This window comes from Brachionichthys hirsutus, chromosome 21, assembly GCF_040956055.1.
Source record: "Brachionichthys hirsutus isolate HB-005 chromosome 21, CSIRO-AGI_Bhir_v1, whole genome shotgun sequence".
In the NCBI taxonomy this organism is placed as follows: domain Eukaryota; kingdom Metazoa; phylum Chordata; class Actinopteri; order Lophiiformes; family Brachionichthyidae; genus Brachionichthys; species Brachionichthys hirsutus.
In genome coordinates this window covers 1035108-1054628 of record NC_090917.1, presented here as the reverse complement: position 1 = coordinate 1054628, position 19521 = coordinate 1035108, and the positions used below count along the sequence as shown (strand labels likewise).

The 19521-nt window shown below is 48.9% G+C and overlaps 2 protein-coding genes across 2 annotated transcripts; one reads left to right on the top strand and one right to left on the bottom strand.

Moving 5' to 3' along the window:
- The first annotated feature begins 1583 nt into the window (after positions 1-1583).
- On the top strand, positions 1584-10891 carry si:zfos-911d5.4 (uncharacterized). The gene is made up of 7 exons (XM_068754482.1): positions 1584-1682; positions 2042-2160; positions 2732-2832; positions 2919-3067; positions 3589-3817; positions 3899-4104; positions 9309-10891. Exons 2-7 carry the CDS (start codon positions 2054-2056, stop codon positions 9474-9476), a joined length of 960 nt encoding a protein of 319 aa, XP_068610583.1. The 5' UTR covers positions 1584-1682; positions 2042-2053; the 3' UTR covers positions 9477-10891.
- A 5360-nt stretch (positions 10892-16251) lies between these two features.
- On the bottom strand, positions 16252-18915 carry bub3 (BUB3 mitotic checkpoint protein). Its single transcript, XM_068754527.1, has 7 exons — positions 17820-18915; positions 17678-17747; positions 17437-17588; positions 17194-17352; positions 16933-17110; positions 16643-16859; positions 16252-16505 (listed from the first exon to the last, which is right to left on the bottom strand). The coding sequence occupies exons 1-7, from the start codon at positions 18012-18014 to the stop codon at positions 16496-16498; spliced, it is 981 nt and encodes a 326-aa protein (XP_068610628.1). The 5' UTR covers positions 18015-18915; the 3' UTR covers positions 16252-16495.
- Positions 18916-19521: the final 606 nt, after the last annotated feature.

Genomic DNA, 19521 nt, shown 5'->3' with positions numbered 1-19521 from the left:
GTTGCAACATGTCGTCCTCTCGGCACTCAGGCCTGCGTCCGCTGCCGTTTACTCCACGGGCACCGCCAGCAGCTAGCCGAGGTCTTTCTCCACGGTGAACCGGCTGCTGCAGCTCCGCAGGTCGGCCGGACCGACCCTTCACTGCCAGCGACTGCGCCGGCCGCCATCGATTAAATTAGTCGGAGGGCTCTTCCTGTAATTGCCAGCTATTAGAAAACGCGGCGCAAAGAGGTTCAGCGCTATTTTCAAACGCGATGGAACGGCATCGAGAACTCCTCTAATGTCCAGTGATAATTGAACAATTAAACTTTAGCATACAAATTACCTCTTCATACGGCATAACTAATTACAACGGCAGGCCTGTCACCAGGAGGCCCCTTTATTTGTCCATTTCATTTCAAATAGCAGACCTAAAAGGGTTGCTCTCTGTTCGGAACCTCTTTCTTGTATTCTTAAATAATTAAATGATGAACTCTGGAACATTTCAGGCTAACTAAAGGCTGAAAACAACAGCATGAATTGAAAAGGCTAAACTAGGAGCAAGAAATACATTTAATATATAAACATGGCTGCTCACATTTGCAAGTTCCAATACAAGATGATTATATGCGTTGATACGTCAAAGGCAAGAGATGGAATCGATTGGACACCAGATAACGAAAATATTAAACCCCACAAAGAAGCTTGTGTTCTCACATTCCTGCAGCAGTTCAGCCAGTATTGCCTCTGCTTTAATTTAATATCTATTTATTTTTGCTCCATTGCATTGGTTTTATCGAGGTTGCGCCTGCTCTATCGCCCCGATCTCAACCAGAAGTGAAGGTCAGGGGGGGCAGAGTGCCTCTGTTTATTGGCTTCCATTGAGGCCAGATTTGGCTATCTGCTCTTGATATTAAGTTCTTTCATAGTTTTTTTTTTGTGCTATCCGGACATTGTTTATCACCGCATTGAGATATTCACTCTGTATTTACTGCTGAATTAGATATGCTTCATCTCTTTTGTAATATCCTCTCCACGGGCTTCTGCAGGATGTGCCGGCAAATTCAAGTTCAAGGGGGGGGGGAATAATGCAATATATATTCCATCATTGTCCCATCATGTGCGATGAAATGTAAAACATTATGTTCACCAACTATTGGATAAATCAAATCTGATCTTTCTCGCATACACAATAAGGACACCATAAAATAACAATATGTGTAGTAGTACTACCAATAATAGTAGTAGTAGTAGTATTATTAATAATAGTAGTCATAGTAATATATTACTATTATTAATAATAGTAGTAGTAGTAATAATACTACTATTATTAATAGTAGTACTATATTATTAATAATAGTGGTAGTTATTATTAATAATAATAATATTTGACATACATTTGTGCTCCTCCGTCCAAAACGTCACACGAAAACAGCAGCGCGAGCCCGGCTGAGTGACGTCACCGCTGAAATCTGATGCCGGGTCGGCGCACGTGCTCTGTTGTTTACTTCTTCCAGGAACCTTGGAAGCGGGGGGGAGACGGGAACGTTGTGAAACGCCCCCCCCCCCCCCCCCGCTCCGGCGCAAGTGTTACCGGTCTCAGCGACGGACAACAGGGCGACAGCGACGCCGGGAAGATGTCGAGTTGAAGAGCCCCCCCCCCCCTTTGAAGGCTGTTCATCAGACGGCACGAGACCTCAATCGTACGTATGCTTCGTGTGGGGCTCGCGCGCCCGTCGCGACTCTTTGTTGTGGCCTTTCGGGGGTTTTAAAATAAGAAAAAAAATACATGAAAGTTGTGTTTTCAATTGAATTTATCAAGCTAAATGTGAGTTCGGTTCGCTAAAACGTCTTTTGAAAACATAAAATGATTCTAACCAGCCCACCCCCCCCCCCCATGAAAAGACAACATGGGTCAACCCGAGCCGGAACATTTGGCACCTTTTCTGAGTCACGATGGCGCGCGCGCGGGCCAACTTCCTGGAGGAGAGTGACGTCATTGGACCTGGCCTTTCAAACTTTCCGAGTCAGCTAAATATTAACATGTTTTATGTTTTACTAGACAAAGACAAGAATGTCTCAGCTCGGAAGTCTGTTCGCCCCGTTTCATCTCGGCTCCGAAGAGTCCGAAGGCCCGCCGCGTCAGACACCGACCCTACCTGAGTTTGTGCAACGCGTCAGGTGAGCATCATCACCCACCTTACAGCTGAGCCAATTAATATTTATTGATATTAAAGATGAAAATTACAGGACAGGCGGCCCGGTGTCAGCAGCTACAGTCAACGGGGAGGCGGGGGGGGGGGGCTCAGGACCGGGACAATAATGTTCCCTAGCTGGGCTCAGCCGACAAGTCCAGCTGGTTAGCTTTAAATCACCTCAGCTAGCCTAGCATCCAGCCACAGTTTACTATCTGAAAGCAACAGCCTTCCATCTTCACTTTAGCCCCGCAGCTAAAAGCATTAGCATGCATTCTGTTTCAGGTAAAGCTAACGCATGCTAACGGGTTTAGCTGAGAAGCTAAAATATAAAGGGTCGGCAATGCCTTTACTTCCCAGCTTATGAGCTCCGATAGCTTGTGATAGCTAAATGTCTGTTAGCTATCACAAGCTAATTAGACCACATTAAGGCTATGTTGCGTTTGAAGCTTGTTGTGCTGCCCTCTAGCGGCCAAATCCATGCAGCATCTCATTATTATTAACTTTTGTTTTTATGCGTGTCGTGTTCTGTCAAATTGAAATACTTGTAATTTCAGGACACTCACCGGGCTGAGAGAGGGAGACGTTTACAGCGAGCTGCGTGTCCCCGACCATTTAGAAAACACCACAGATGACATCAACATCGTTATCCTAGCAGGTTAGCATCCAGGAAAACCCTTTCCTGAAGACATTTGAACTATTTTTCGGCTCGTAGTAATGTGTTGTTGTTGTTTTTTTGCCAAGGTCACGGGATCTTCTGCGTAGATGTCAAACCCTGGAAGGGCGTGGTGTCGGCTCACGACCCGACCTGGCACGTCCAACTGAAAGACGAGGACCAAAACTTTAGCAACACCTGCATCGAGCAGATTGAGGATCCCCTGAAAGCTATCACGGTAAGCAGAAAGAGGATAAACAGCCATTTATCTGAAATGATGGAATGCCATCGCGGGAAAACCCCGAATGTCAAACAGTCCGGCTCGGGAGGCCCAATCGGCTCCGGCGCGTAGCTAGCTAACGAGCTAAGAGATCCTGAGCGACAATCTATATGGAAATTTCAAACATGACAATGAGGCTTTCTAAACTGCCCAAGTGCTTGCTCTTCATCTGAAAGGCAATAATTATGCCCAGAGAGGGGGGGTGGGGGGGGGTGAAAGCAGACAGGTGCCTAAACACAGCTGTGACCCGACGGGCCTCGCCTGCAGGAGGCATTTCCATCTCAATAGACGCGAGATGGCGGACGTTCCAACGTCACAAAGCAGGTTCAGACCGGACCAAATGAGAAGTCGCTTGATTGGTCGGCCATTTCCCGTTGGTGTGTCTTTTTGGAGGTCCAACCAACGTTCACCTGAATTATTGATCGATCGATCACTGATAGAAAAATGACCGTTGCCTCCCCCTCATTCGTCTCCTCTAGACCAAGACGGCTAACTTGTGCGACCACTTGAGGAGGAGTGGCGTGCCTGTGCATCAAAGCCTCTTCTTCCCCAGGGTCATCTTCCTCTCTCCGGACTGCCAGCTGAATGAGGAGCTGAGGAAGAGGAGTGAGCTGCTGTCCCACGGCCAGATAAACGACTTCCTCACGTCTTTCAGGGAGGACCTCGCAGCCCGGCTGTGGGACGCGCTGACCCCCTCCTGGCTCTCTGGTGAGTTGTCCTTTAAATGAAGCGGCCGTTCGACGGACAGGAGTGTCGCCCTTTTCCACCGAGTTCCTTTTTGCCCCGCAGGTCGCCTGTCGTACCGGCGGATGCAGGCGGTGCGGGAGGTCCTGGGGAAGGTGGGAACGTGGGATCTGCTGTGGCCTCACGCCGGCGAGCGGCTGAGGGGGGACTACCGGGGCTGCCGGTACCTCGGTCTGAGCCGGGAGGACACCGGAACGCTCGAGTTCTCCAGAACCGTCTCGCTGTGGTCCCTGCTGGGACAAGCTCCTCAGGTCAGTCCGACGCCGGCGCCAGGACCACAGGTGTACCGTCTGTGCACGGAGGTGGGAGGGCAACCAGCAGGGGGCAGTAGTATTTTGGTTTTGAGTCGGAGCGTTATTCAAATACAATTATCACAATATTGAATTCGGATGTCCGGATGTTGCAGATTACATGATCGAAATTGTAATTATCCGTTTAATTTGGGGTTATTACTGATTATTGTGTTGAGAATGTAAAAAAAAAAAGGCCGAAAGCTCCCGGTACATTATTTACATGTGACTTATTCCAACCCCCCCCCCGCCCCCCCATGGCCTCCAGCTGCTGCATGTTTGATGCATGACCTGACAATCGTTAGAGGCTTTTCCAGCCCGAGGTGACAACAACATATATTATCAAATAAATATTTGTAAATGGCAGCAGGACGAGGTGACCCCCCCCCCCGATAATGTTCCGTTTGTATTCAGATTCCAGGTTGGATTTGTTCAGTAACGTTTTTGCGAAACATTTTCAGATGTAATATTTCTTCTCCCGTGCATCGGAAGGGTGGGGGGGGGGGGGGGGGGTAGAAGAAACCCAATAACTCCCCCGGGCGTATTTTCTAAGTCCAGAAATAATGCCTGCTTTTGATTTCTTACTTGTAAAAACACGGAGTGGACGATGTGCGCTACGAGCCGGCTCCGCTCCGGCTCCGCTCCGGCTCCGCATGAATCCACAAATCCACCGCGAGGCGCGAGGTCTCCGATCACGTGATTAATGACGGTCTATATTCTTAGACCGCAGTCTGTCTTCATGCAGTCTGTTTGGACTGAGGGGTTATTATGGGGTGTGTCTCCAGACCCGAGGCCTTACGCCGCTCTCCTCGTTCACGTTCATCACACAGAGCGTCTGAACTAATTAACAGAAGCAGAAAAAGGAGCCGGCGCCATCGAACCGTCCCACCTCGGTTACCGGGGAGACGTCCCGCCTGGACGGCCGCGGGTGCAGCTTGTTAATTCAGCGGCGACGTTCCTCTCCGTTTGACCATCTCCCGGGCTGCATTCATTGATTTTTAAATCGGTAAAAATGTAAAGATTTCCATCAACCGAAACTTTATCCTTTAATTAAGAGTCCAAAGGGAGGCATGCAAAAAATCTACTCTGATTCACTTTGACTTTTCATGGTTGGTGTTTAAAGACACCAAGAACAATCTAGAACCTTTTTGGTGCTGATCCAGATCACCGTGTGGACGGTGCAGATCCAGTTAGGAGGGAAACGAGCTGCTTGGAGGAGGTCTGTGCTCTATATTTCATCAGTTGGAGCAAAAAAAAACATTTCAACAATAAACTAGACATAATGTAGATAACAATGTAAGAAGTGTTATCTCAAATAATTTTAAAAAAAGAGAAAAATAGAACAACAAACAACCAAAACATCAAACCTTCAGTTCCTTTGGCTTCACTTTTCCGCCTGCTGTTCTTGAATATAATTCCATCTTTCCCACTTTTCCGGCTCAGGAGTTTTACTTGTTTTAACCTTTGAGGTTCATCGAGTTTCCAACTCGCCAGGATTTCTGCAGGAAAGGAAACTTTTCCGAGGAATCCCCTAGAAAACAAAGCTCATCCATCGCCCGCGTGGCGTTTTTCAACAAAAGCGAAAATTGTGGTGAAATTACCAGAACGCTGAGATTCTGTAATTGCAGCATCGCTCTCAAAAGGAAACGGGAATTGGAAATAATTTGCACCGGAGTGTGTGTAGGAAGGAAAACTCGGCATGCAATTATACAGGATCAGAAGTACGTGCGATGAAGCAGCGAAGACTCCAGCACTCAGAGGAAGGCCGAACGCCGCTTCGTAATAGCCTCTGATTAAACTTGCTGAAATCTAGTTTCAGGCTGTGGAGAGATTCTGCGTCCGTTGGTCTGGAGATGACTCGACGCTCATCTCCCAGAATGCAACAGCAGTCACTTTAAAGGGCTCTTCGAGAGCTCTTTTGTTAATTTAGCGAAACATCAGCCGGTGGAGTTCATGTTTTACACGTTCCTACTTGACACAGACGGAGATTGAGTTCCAGGACATTTGAATACGGGTTTGAAATGAAGCTCCAAGTCATCAATATTCATCACCGAGTCGTTTCTTTGAATGTGAAATGAGCTGCGACTCGTTACGGAACGTCGTCAGAATGGAAAGGACAAGAAAGAAGACTTGTTTGTAGATCATTTTAAGACGAAAGTCTGATTCCAGATCTTTTAAGTCGTGATAAAGTATTGCTCTTGTGATTGGAAGCATCCACGATTTCTTCTATTTCCTACTCAGAATTGTTGATTGATTAATCAAGTAAAGGACACGCAGATCGACCTGTGATGAAAATCAATTCTAACCGTAGCGGCGCGGCTCCAGCGAAACCCGATAAACGATCGCATTGAATTGTTGCCCAGACGTTTGCGTTGGCGTGTTCAATCAGCTTGATCTTTTTCCTATTAATGATTCTCTGACATCATCCCCATCTGGCATCGAATCCTGGATTAAGCAGGAACAGAAACATTTCTCTGCCCCCCCCCCCCCGCTATTTGTTTTTGGATCCAGGATATTACAGTGATCCTGCTGGTGTCGGTCGTCCGATACGATCACTGGAGATTCGTGACTAATAAAGCGGGCCGAGTGGAGCAGGGATGCTTAATTACAGCTTCTCATTGACTGAGACGAATAAAGGCAGAGGGGTGGATGTTATTTTACGATGCAGAGCTAAATGCCGCGTTCTCTGTGCTCCGGGCTCATTTCCTTCGGCCACCTGTGAGCAGACTGTCGTTCTTTTAATGCGACGGCTAACGTGCCGCGTGGCCAGACGGCGTGCGCGGCGGAGCCATCTGTTACAGTTCGGTGAAATTACGGCTAAACCGGTTAACGGACACTTTGGCCCCATTGTCTGTTGTTTTGATAATCACCCTTAATAACGGACGGCATCAATATGGTCTGTAAACCTGATTTGGGAGTTAATGGAGTCGGATGGGGGGGGGGGGGGGGTCGGTGTATGCTCAGGGAGGGGGGCAGGGGGGTAATGCTGTTAGAGATGTTTGTAAAGAGCAGATTAAATCAGCCTTGGATTGCGTCCTCTCCAGACAGCCAGACCTATTGAGGACCAAAAAGAACCGTGTTTGAACGGGAGTCGACGGCTGCAGGAGAGAGTTTAACGGCTTCCTGCGGTGGCGAGCTCGGAACGGAACCCGACCAGTTACGTAGCCGGAGCGTGAACTGTGATTGGCTCTCCTCGTGCTGAAAGGTTGCAGCGGAGACACAATTCTCCCGCTGAGCAAATCGCCGAAGACTAAAAATGGCGATCCGAACCGCCGGGTTTAACCGAATCGCCCGGTCAATCCAGCCGAAATGTCCGCTAACTGCTTCTTGGTCCGATTCTGTCACTTCTGACTCGTAGACAAAGCCGCGTTTCGCACCAGCGGCGTGTTGCTCGCCGCTGTACCCCAGCGGAGTCGGGCGAGACGCGGCGCGGAACAAAGAGGCCGTCGTCTGAAGCCGGTGTGGCGTTACGCTCACTCCGAGTTCACCTGAAACTCTGCACCTGTGGCTCCAGGTGACGGCCCGCGCTGACTGATGGGGGGGGGGGGGGGGGGGTTTGTTTTAAGGCCGAGCCCGTGTTGTTGAAATGTGAGGAGCGACGTCGTTCGCATGACACAGAAAGTGAGAGGCAGGCAGTTGGGCGAGCTCGCCACCTTTTGTGCGACACCCAGCCTCGGCCCCCCCGGGGGCGCCGTCCTCGCCGTGAAGCGTCCTCGCACCCGGGTCCTGCCTGTGCTGGACGCGGCGAGGACCTCAGGATGGAGTTTGCTGCTTGAGTCCTTCTCTAATGTGAGCAGGAGTTTGATCAGAACCTTCCAGAACTCTGCGGCTCAACATCGGTTCCATTGAATTAGCTAAATGCTGCCGACCACCTCTTCCCGGCCGTGGCGTGTTGGAACAATCCGCCCCGATGTCTTTGTGTTGCTTTACGAGCTTCTCCGCCACCAGCTGTCACGAAGCGGCTCCTCCACGCAATCCCCAATTAATAGGCCCTCGCTCCGTCGTCAAGTGTCCGGCGCCATTGTCGCGCTGAGCCATGTGGCGTCCAGCCGAGGCCGCGATACGAGACGCGATTGTATCCCGTTTTAATGCACGTTAATAGGGAAGTAAATGGTGGAAGCATGTGCGTCTGGAATCGCAGCGGCCTTTGTTGCCGATAATTAGGTTAGCGGCGAGCGCGTGCAGGTGTTGAGGGCGTGCTGTGCGCCCGCGGCGTGCTATCGACTCGCTCTGCATTGGTAGGCTGTCAGGGGTGTCGCTCTTCCCATCAGCCCCGGCGCTCAGCAACCTCTTCACTATTAAAATGATCACTTTCAATAGCGGACAAAGGAAAGAGGGAACGTATCTAGTGCAGGGTATTTTCCCCACCTCTAATGCTTATCTGCCTTTTGATGTCGCCGTAATAAAAGGCCTATCGGGCTCCCACAATGACCTGCAAAATGGACAAGGGCTGATACACTGGGCTCTGACTGTCGCTGCCATTAACTAAAAGGCCCGGGCATTATGGAGAGCCGGGGATGAAAGAGCATGGAGAGAAAAAAATAATCATTGAAAAATTGCCTCATGCTGAAGTGAAAGAAAATGGAACTGTGAAAAGGCACCGTAATATTCTGTCATCCCTGTAAATGCAGCCAAACAAGAGTTTTGAGATGGATGTGGCTCAATTACCTGCATGTCTAAATCTAGTTAAGGCCTCCATTGTCAGGCTCAATCATAACAGGCCGTTTTTGATGTCGCGCTAAAACGTATTATGCCCTCCAACCTACATGAAAATCCAGAGTGGCGTGACTCCGTTCAAGATGCAGAGGGGAATTAAAAACGCTCTCGGTTAAAAACGAGGTTGAGTTTGGATTTATTCCGGGCGAGCGTGTCGGATCGTCGTTCCCAAAGAGTTGTACGATATTTCTGCCGCGTAATTTAATGTCGTATGTAAAGGTCCCGTCAGGAGTTTGACTTAAAAGAGGTTGAAAATTGAGTTCTAAAGTCCAACGAGTTCAGGAACCCAGGATGCAAAACAACAGATTGTACAAGCAGAGGACAAAGTGTCTGCTTACCTCCAGCCAGAGGTCAGGAGGTCACGCCGTCCCGTCCCCCCCCCCGGCAACATCGCCCAGTCTCGCGCTCTAACCTTCGCCGTCTGTCTGCTCCTCCGTCACGCCCTGCAGGTAACGGTGAAAATGCACAAGCGCGGGTCTCCGGGCTGGCTGGGTCGGACCCTGAACGCCACCGCCACCATCCCCGCCAACACCTTCGTCACCTTCAGGGTCGATGGTCACAAAGAGGATTCCCAAATCCCAGCGGACGCCATCCACAGCGTCACGCTCAGCAAATGACGGCGGGGGGGTAGCGGGAAGCGGGGACGGGTGGAGGAAGAATACGCCGTTCCAAAAAGACGCTTTTAATTGAATCATTTTTATGAAGTGCCTTTTCCCATGTCGTGTTTATGCTGTTCTATCGTAGCAGCGCGGGTGAATGTCTTTAAAGGGACAGTACACAGCGATTAGCACCGTCGCGTTCTGCCAATCACCCGAGGGAGGTGCAGGGAACTTTGTCTTTTACAAGCTGATGTACTCGCTTTTTTTTAATGAACTCTTCCTTTAAGAACTCATTCATTGCAGTCAGACCCATAGATCTGTCCCTGACTGCCTGATCCTTAGCGCTAATGCTATGCTAATGAAGGCCGCTTCAGACAATCAGCCTGATTAATTTCCCCCTGTTTTGAATTTCTGGGGTTGGCCCACACTTTACGCTCTCCATTAATGAATCATTACGCCGGCTGATTGTGTCCCATCGGTTCAGCACTGAAGTGTTTAATCTGCTAAAACCCGGCGGCCTGTAGCCGAGCGTCGCTGGCTCCGCCCCCTCCCCGCGGCGGCCTCAGCGGCCGGTGATTTACAGTCCGTTTGGGTGGTGCGACTGTAAGGTGCTTTATTAATATGCCCCACCATCACGGAGGCGATAATACATTCAGAGAGCTCACAGGGGCGGCCACCGGCACCATTCACAACTGCGTCTGGGTCGCTTTCCATCAGTTACCAGGCTTTCGCAGCTGCGCTAACAGCTAGCAATCGTATTTACTGGGCCTGGTCGCGGCCAAAATGAAGTTATTTCCATCAGGATATCAGTGCCTTCAGCTAATGCAGTAGAAGGAGCGCTCTGTTCTGATGCGATCTCCTCGGATGGCATCTCCCTACCTGAAACGACGTTACAAGCTACTCAAGCTCGTCGCTTTTACCTGAGGGCCAGATCGGTTGTGACGCTTTGTAAAACACACCAGAATGTAATAATGTGCCATAATATTCCGACTCAGAAAACGGTACCATCCAAGCCACATGAAGAGTTTCTATGCAGATGATAGTGTGGTGTTTTTATGTGTGTGTGTGTGTGTGTTTTTTAATAGTGGTTTCATTCTTTCTGAATTTGTTTTCAGGGACTGATTTTTCAGCACTTTATATTTATTATAATATCAGATCTAGGATTAGAGGGACGTAACCGTAGGTAATTGTTTGCGTGGGTGCATGCAGGTGTTTGCTCTGGTTTCATTATACTTTAATACTTTTTTATTTTAACTTTAAGCACTTTGAACATCAAGCCAGATTAAAAGCATGACTCTTAATCGCAGCCACGAGCGGACTGGTTCAGGCATGATGGTTTGAAACATCCGCGTGCACGTTTCGTAGTTCTTTTTACCTTTACGTGTATTTGTACTCTCTGATCTCGTAATAAAAATTGAATTCTGTTCTCTGAATCTGAGTTGCGTAATTTCTTTTTTTCTTTTTCCACCACTGGGTCTCGCGTTTTCCACAAAGCTTAATTTAGGTAGACGGGGTGAGGGGGGCATCCATCAACAGCTCCCGCTGCCCTCTGAAGGCGTGCTGCACGTCTCCGGTGCAGCACGAGATGGGATATTAGCAATGGATGACCGCCACCGGGACAAAGCGGGCTTTGTTGGGCTGAGCGGAAACGGACACGGAGATCAGACCAGAACACAGTGCGACAAGGTAACAAGGTAAACCGATCCAGGCTGCAATTCCTCTGGAAACAGAATCAATGAGCTTCCTGTTTAAAGGGGAACCCTCCCGGATATCGAATTATACCCGATCCACCGTGCGGCAGGACCACCTGTAAATACGTCATGCGATTTACAGATAATCTGAGCAGCTGTAAGTCGCCTGTTTTGCCCCTCCGGTCGGACGTCTGTCCCGCTGCGACCTCTCGTCGTCCAGCGGCCCTCGGGGGTTGTCGGGTCAGGTGGCCAGTTCGACCTTTCCTTTGTGCAGATTTGTCTCAAATGCAGCCATTTAGAAGGAAATGCTGCACCAGGAGGCTGGTTTCATACGGCCCGGCGCTGCTTTCCCCTTTCCCTTTCACCTGGGGCCGTTCGTCTGCTGCATGACCGGTTCTGATTAGGCGGCGGTCGGTCCACTCTTTTTAATCTCGTCTGTGAAGGCCCTAGCGACACCAAAATCAATATTCATCCACAGTCCTTATCTTCTCATGCCCAATCTACTGGAAGTCGGGTCAGGATTGTTTGGGTGATTCCATATTATACCTAAATCATTTGATGGGGTTTCGGGTTTTGAAGCGAGCCCCCCCGCCTCCTACTTTCCATTGGCGCGGAGGAAAGCAGATGATGATTTTCATTTAGGTTGAATTCAACATCAGTCTGGTGAGGTTGGAGCTGTTTAAACACACGCGAGAACCTGGACGCATAAAAACGGGGAGAGAGGGTTTTAACCTGCGCATTCATATAAAGCTGATATAAAAAGAACATTTCTTAATGCATTTTACGACAGTCATTGTGAAACCCTGACCAAGCTCCGCTTTGCAGGCTTTTATGGAACTACCACAACGTGATAATGAAAGGAGACGGGCTGCCCCTGTCCAGAGGGGAATAAATGTTTCTCCACCTCCTGCTGATGGTCAGAATTCAGGAAAAGTATCATCAAGGCGTAATTAAAGGTTCCGCTAATGAAATGAAAAACATCTTTCAATCGTGTTTTGTGAGGAAAACAACCAAGGAGGAAGAGGAGCTGCAGAAATTAGACATTTATGAGACGACGACTCAAAAGCGGCGCACTTGCAAAAAGCCACAAAAGATGCACGGGAGTGAATGAAATAAAGCTTCCCCTCCAATTACTGGCCCGCCTCGCCTCGCACAGGCCCCCCTTTCTCCCCTCTATTGAGGGGGACGCATTAGCCGGGCGGGGTGGATGAAGAGGAGGCGCTGGGCAGGCAGACGGATCACTTCACGCCTGGTGTTCAGACCTCTCCTACGACAGAATGAGCTTCTTTCTTTCTTTCTTCCTTTCTGAGAAAAATCCAGACGTGTTAAAATACCTGCTCACTTTCATCCTCCGAGGATGGATTGCCATGACGACGCTCGCGGGTTGATTGGAACTAATTTTGGTCTAATTTTGCTGATCAAATTAACCCACAAATGTAATGAATGATTTGTGACATGAGGCCAAAGGTCAGGATTCAACTCCTTCACTAGTCACACCCTGCTGACCGGTTTTGGTTATTGATTATTGGCTATTGGCAGATAGAAAAGCGTTATAAAAGAAATGAAGAAATAAAAGCTTGTTACTATCAATCTGATTTATTAGTTGATATCTCACAGTAATGATTCATTAATTGATAAATCCTGGACACAGAATTAAAAACAAAAACTCCACCTTTTGGCGGCGCTTTGTGGCGCCGCCTGCCGACCGCCCCGCCGAACGCCCCGCCGCTGATGGATGTTGGGATAACGGCATCCATCAGCGGGTTTCATTAGCGCCGCGCCCTCTGACCCGCGACACATAAGGGAGGCATGATGATCAATATGAGAAATAAACTGGCGCGGCTGCAGAATAAAGCTCCATCCAGCATCCTGTCACACAAATGGGCTCGCCCGGGGGGGGGGGGGCGAGAGCCGTCAGTGGTGATATAATGCGTGGCCGAAGATGAGTTAGAACCAGAAAGCAGAAATTAATGCATTGATCACATTCACATTAGTTGGGGGGGGGGGGGGCACTGATTCACTTCACCGGATTCAGAAAAGTTAATTATGTCCAATAATCAAAAGCTGTTTATGAGAACACGTCTTTTTGCCGCTATTGATCCGACTGTGTAAATGCACTGATCACTCAGACAGGAGGCACTTAGGAAATGACAAATGTGCTGCGTGTTCAATAACATGGACCCCCCCCCCCTGCTCAGCCACAGGTTGGAGTTTAGAAACAAGGGAAGCATCACTCAGACTCAGTCGCAGTAATATTAGCCACCGGAAATACTTCCAGCAAATTATTTAAATCTGGAGTTTTCTTAAAGGAACACCAATAATAATAAAGAGGATTGGGACTTAATATATATATAAACATCCTAAAGCACTCAGAGAGCACAGACCTCCCCCAAGCAGCTCGTTCTCCTTTCTGGATCTGCACCGTCACACGGTGATCTGGATCAGCACCAGAAGGTTCTAGATTGTTCTTGGTATCTTTAAACACCAACCATGAAAAGTCAAAGTGAATCAGAGTTGATTTTAAACTGTGATATTTGTTCCTGACCTCATTCTGGATCGCTGAACTCTTTGAAGTTCATCTGTTCCAATCCTGCCGCTAAACTTCAAGCATCTTTCTTACTTCTTACTCTCTGGCCGCCGGCTCGATGACATCATGACGACTCATTTTGTGTTTGCTTTTAAAAAAACACAAGTCTCTTCTTCCTTCCTGCAGCGCCGATTTGCATTCATGATCAAAATGTTTCATTTTGGGTCAATTTTAATTTGTCCTTCGTTTTGGTTTCGGGCGTTTCCGTGAAGCCGATTTGAATCGTTTAAGAACCCACCGTTCGTACATAAACTATATAAGGTTACACAACGCGGAGAAGCAAAAAGAGTCGTGTCACTTTAGACCCATGAGATTCCCGCCGCCGTCAGCTGCCACCACAATAGCGGCGGTTTGAATACTCCTGCGGTGACATCACGAAGTCCCGACCTGAATGTCACGGGGCAGGAAACACAAGGAGACGACAACGCGACACGAGAAACAAAAAGCTGAAGGCGAATTTTGATCTGCGACGTGAAAAACGATGACCGCCGCCGCCACAACCGGCAAACATCAAAGACGAGGCGTATTAGTTCTGCTAAGCTAACCGTGAATGCTAATTGGACGATGTTTCGCAGGTCTCACGGCACCCGACAGGTGTCTCTGTTGGATCGGTTGTGTTTGAGTGCTTGTAGTTTCGCCCCTGGAGGTGGGACACCCTATCCGTGGGATGGGTGTCCCACCATCGGCGGGAACCATCGAGCTTCATCTCATTGTTTAACGAAAAGGTGAAGCGCTTGGAGCTCAAATCAAACGCTCCATTTCCAGGGATTGTCACACGGAACCGAGGGAAAGTCCTGTCCTTCCCTTTGTCCAGAGCCCCGCCGGACCTTTACCGTTCCTCCCTCCGACCTTTTAAAGTCTGTCCGGGAGTTTCTGAGTGAGACGGGCCGACGACGGTGATCAATTCAAGCTGGTTTCCTGTTGATGGATGATCAATCTGCAAAGTCTAGGAGGCAAAACCTCCACCTCGAATCCTGTGGCCCTCCAGAGATGTCTGATTTACCAGGTGTGCCCCCCCCCCCCCACGCTGCCTGCAGAGAGATGGATGGCTGAGAGTGTGAACCCAGCGGTGGGTTACATGGCCTTGAGCTCCGCCGCCTAATTAGGCTCTAATGTAACTACAATGCTCTCAAGGAGATGTTGTCTCGGCCTCCGAAGCCCCTTAAAAGCCTCCCCGGGGCAGGGGCAGCTCTGAGTGAGGTGTTGTGGTAGCAACAAGGAGAGAAGCTCAGGTTTCACCCCCCCCCCCCCCCCCCAGCTGAGACGTCCCAGCAACGGGACGCCGAGTCTTTACGGGACGATCAGATCTGGAGAATCTTTTAGTGCAGCCACATGAAAGGACGGAGGAACCGATGCTGTCAGAGGGGACACACCGCCCCCCCCCCTGAATGTCCACATCCTGCAGCCCAAACCAGAGCGGCTTCTTGCTTTAAATTTCTATTATAAATTAAATGTATTAAATTCATTTCGCTATAAAGACATTTTCAAATTCACTTTATTTTCTGGCAGCTGATTAATTTTCTAGGAACTACGGTATACGTAAAAATACTACTAGTACTACAAATATCAATTAGCATCATTTTAACGACCTAAAATCATGACGTCACTGGAAGCACCGAAGAAACAAACCCGTGATATTAATTATTGTCATATAAAAACAGCAGAGCTTTTTTTTTTATTGTTATTTTCATGCACCGCCGAAACGTTTACTGGTATTTAATTTATTAAAACTTTGTGATAAAAACACCTAAAAATAACTTCCTGTAAATCTACAGACAACGAAACCCTGACGCGCGTTCAAAGAAACAAATTTTCCAATTTAGTGGAAGCCGCAGATGACAGGAAATGAGGTCCCCCCCCCCCTCCCCCCCTCCCCCCTCCCCGCTGAATGAATGAATCCTTTTCGTATTTAAACTGCTGTCCGACAGAATCCAACGTCAATCACGGGAATTAGTTACTTCATTTAGCCAATCCGAGCTAATCATTTCCAGGATGCCGCAGAAGCAGACAGAAGCCATTAGAACAAATTGAAGCCCCTAAATGGAATAAGTGACATCTAGATCTTCTCCGAAGGGCTTCAGAAATCGCATTAGTCAGAACCGAGGGGAAAATGCTCCACTCAGACGTCCACGCAGCGCTGCTGCGCGCAGGATGCGCAGCTGAACGCGCCATTAATAAAAGGCCTGCGTTCCGTCGCGCAGCAGCGGCAGATAAATCCACGGATTCGGAAACATCCCCGTCGTTCGTCCATTTTAAGATTTGTTTAAAAGCAGTCAGAAACGATCAGCTGATACCGTAAAAAAAAAGAAGAGAATTGAGCCTCACGGGCTTCCATACGCAGCCGCAACACTTCCAAAAAAATAAAGCAAGCTCTGGTTTGGGCCGCGACCCGCCCCCGATGTCCATCAGCACAGGTCAGTGTCTGGGGGGCCAAGGGGAGCCCGTCGGCGAGGCGGGCGGATCATCGCTCAACGTCGTCAAGAAAAGAGCGTCCGACACATTCCTGGAGTCTCTCAGGTTTTATTTTGTTTTAAGAAAACATTTATAAATGTCAGAACGGCGCCGACACACGTTTCTTCGTGCCGCCGGCGTGAAACAGAAGCAGATTAAATAGGGAATAAACATGATCCAAAATGTCAAAAAAAGCGTTTGGACAGAGAAGACAGGAGGAACAATAAAATGTTTAAGAGGCGGGAAACGCGGCGGCGACGCACTGGATGCCAGCAGAGCTCAGGTGTGAGGAAGGATCCGCCCCGACCTTAGACCGACCTGCACGCACACGAAGAAAAGAGAAAGCATGAGGTCCAGACGAGTCCCTGAATTCAGCCGGACGTTTCATTCTGAGCAGAACTTCAGTTCGAGTCCGTCCAGCGACTGGAAGCTGCCTCGGGACGCGAGCGGCTCACTTGGGCTTGGTCTCGGCGTCCGTGACTTGGCGGATGAAGATGGCGTCTTCCGGGTGGCTGATGTCTCCCTTCTCGTGCATGTAGGAGGCGGCGATGGCGAGCATGGTGCCGTCGTTGTTGAAGGCCAGCGAGGCGATGCTGGTCGGATACCGGTGGAACTGGCACAGGCGCTTCTTGTTGAACGGGTCCCAGATGTTGACGAAGCCGTCGGAGCCGCCTGGGAGGAGGGGGGGGGGGCTCGGGGTCAGCGCGAGACACGGACCCACGGCCCACGGCGAACGCCGTCCTACCTGTGGCGAAGGTGTTGTGGATGCTGTGGAACGAGATGGCGTTGACGGGGTACACCTGCTCGATGCCGTCCTCCTTCAGCCGGTGGCACTTGAAGGCGTACTTCTTCTTCTGGACTTCCAGGCTCGGGTCCAGATATTCCACGGCTACCCGCCCCTCGATGGAGCTCAGCACGTAGCCCTGGAGAGAAAGAAGGCGTCAAAGGTCTCTGCGTCGGCGGCTCGGGGCGCCGTTTGTGGCCGATTCATCGGCTCGAATCGGACCTGCTTGTTGGGGAAGGCTCTGATGCAGCGGGTCTGATATTTGAGACTGGACTCTCTCCTCTGCTGGACGTAGCCCATGTTCCTCAAGTCCCACACCAGGACTCGCCTCCCGGCCGTGCCGACGATGAGCCGGTCTCCCGCCACGGAGAGGGTGTACACCTTCCACCGAGAAGACGAGCGTGAGGCGAGGAGGAGACGCCGCGCCGGACGCCAAACAACGCAGGAACAGCCGTCTGACGTTACCTTTTCAGGCTGGGTGAAAGTGCCGGCGTTGCAGGGCGTCCGCGGGTCCCACAGCCTGACCGACCGGTCCCAGCTACCAGTGACCATCACGTTAACCTCCGGGCAGTACTCCACGCAGCGAATGGGGGCGTCGTGCGTTCCAACAACGGTATCTGATCGGGGATAATCAACACTTCAACAAACGTGCGCATCGAGACCACGTCGTTTTATAGCTCTGTGATGGATTTGGGACGATCAATACCTTGATCCGTGTTCAAATCATGAGTCTTTAATTGCGCATCTAAGCCTCCACTCCAGGAATGAGTCGGGTCCTGAAAAGGGGAGCGGGAGATGAACTGATGAACTCAAACGAATGCGGAAAAAGGAAAGAACCCGAGACCCACGTAGAAAGCACAGTCCAGAACCGGAGCCGTGTGCTGGTACTTCATCCGCATGGTGTTGCTCACGACGTCGTAGAGACGGACGGTGCCGTCCCAGGAGGACACCAGCAGGAACTGGGCCGTGGTGGGGCTGAATTTGGCAGCAGAGATGCCGTCTTCTGGTCCCTGGTTCAGTTTGTACTCGTTTGAGCCGGTCATCTGCAGAAAGAAGCGGATTCGTGACACTGATTATTATTGGTACGGATTTATCCTTAAACACCAGTTGGAACTAAATCCATTGTTATCACCGAAAACAACCAATGTTTATCAGTATTAGCTTCCGGCTAAGGCAGTGGATTTAGCATTTAGCACCAGCCAGCAGCTGATTCGCAAACACGTAAATCAAACCGCAAAATTCTCTGTTAGAAAACAATAAAACATTTATGTGTGGGTGTCTCTATTTTACATTTAAACGTGTTTCTTGTATCGTAACGTCCAGCAATTACACCGAGCCCACCCCCGCTACTGCCGGTGAGGAGGGTTAGCTTGTAACAGTAGAAATGTACCGAGTTGAATTCGAGCCGCCTCAATGCACTCACCGCTTCGGTTCGGTGTCGGTCGGGTGAAATCGGTTTCTTTTCGTAAACGCCACGAAGTATTTCCGCCTTGTTTTAAGATGAAATGCAGAAAATAAAAGATATAAAGCAACGCGACGGCGCGTAGCTAACGCCTTAGCTAGCGATGTGCCGTACGTGACCAGACGACGCTGATTGGTTGAGAGGAATCTTTGAAATCCCGCCTACGATCTGATTGGTTGAGTCAAGTCCGGGTATTTCCGTTGTTTCAGCATAGATCACGTGACACGGGATCGTTCGCAACGCCCCTTTTCTCTTGATGACGTAGGACATGAGTTCACTGGGTTATATATATACCATATAGAGAGCATCAAGGACGTCAGTACTTATAAAATAAATATGCGCAAAGTAGACCCACAGGAAGTGACGTCGGTGATTTTGTATGTCGTATAATTTTGCTTAAACTGCAGCCCACTGAATCCTTTGCGAATTGCAATAACCTGCAGAATTATTTAGTTAAGAATGTTCATTTTATTTATCCAAATAAAAACTCAGCTTTTAGCAGATCAGCCCTTTTGTGTTTTCTAAATAGTTTTCTAAATAGTAAAACTTCAGAATATTAAGACTGGACTCAACACTTACATGGAAAGATTAGATGGATTATATATGTAAAATAATAATAAAAATAATTTTATTTAGTACTTTTTTACTCAAAAGATGCACCACCTGTCCTTCATCCAACCTTAATATATCCTTATATATATTTAAAACTATCACCTCCCAAGATCATTGATTCTGTTTCCCATTTACATTAAATATCTCTTATTGGAAGAAAATCTTTACTGCAGACAGACCATTTATCTACAGACTTTTAACAATATCAGAAAAACATATACACAAAACAAAACAGAGGGTATTTTTGGCTCTTCCATGGCTTCGAAATGACTGTTAAAACAATGACTGTTAAAACAATGCGTCAGAAAAACAAGGCCTCACCTGCTTGCGCGGATTCTTTTAGCGTGATTGTCCTCATCAATACGAAGAGAAAGCTTCTTTTTTATTTACTGTAAAAGTAAACTACACATGGTGACAAAGACCGGAAGCCAATGTGAAGCCAAGTATTGCACAATTTTAGAAAATATTAAATTCCA

Coding starts and splice junctions, on each gene's coding strand:
- si:zfos-911d5.4 (XM_068754482.1), top strand. CDS start 2,054: ATGTCTCAGCTCGGAAGTCTGTTCGCCCCGTTTCATCTCGGCTCCGAA. Junction 3,818..3,898: donor GACCCCCTCCTGGCTCTCTG/GTGAGTTGTCCT, acceptor TTTGCCCCGCAG/GTCGCCTGTCGTACCGGCGG. Junction 4,105..9,308: donor TGCTGGGACAAGCTCCTCAG/GTCAGTCCGACG, acceptor CACGCCCTGCAG/GTAACGGTGAAAATGCACAA.
- bub3 (XM_068754527.1), bottom strand. CDS start 18,014: ATGACCGGCTCAAACGAGTACAAACTGAACCAGGGACCAGAAGACGGC. Junction 17,748..17,819: donor TTCTGGACTGTGCTTTCTAC/GTGGGTCTCGGG, acceptor TCCCCTTTTCAG/GACCCGACTCATTCCTGGAG. Junction 17,353..17,436: donor CTTTCACCCAGCCTGAAAAG/GTAACGTCAGAC, acceptor TCTCGGTGGAAG/GTGTACACCCTCTCCGTGGC.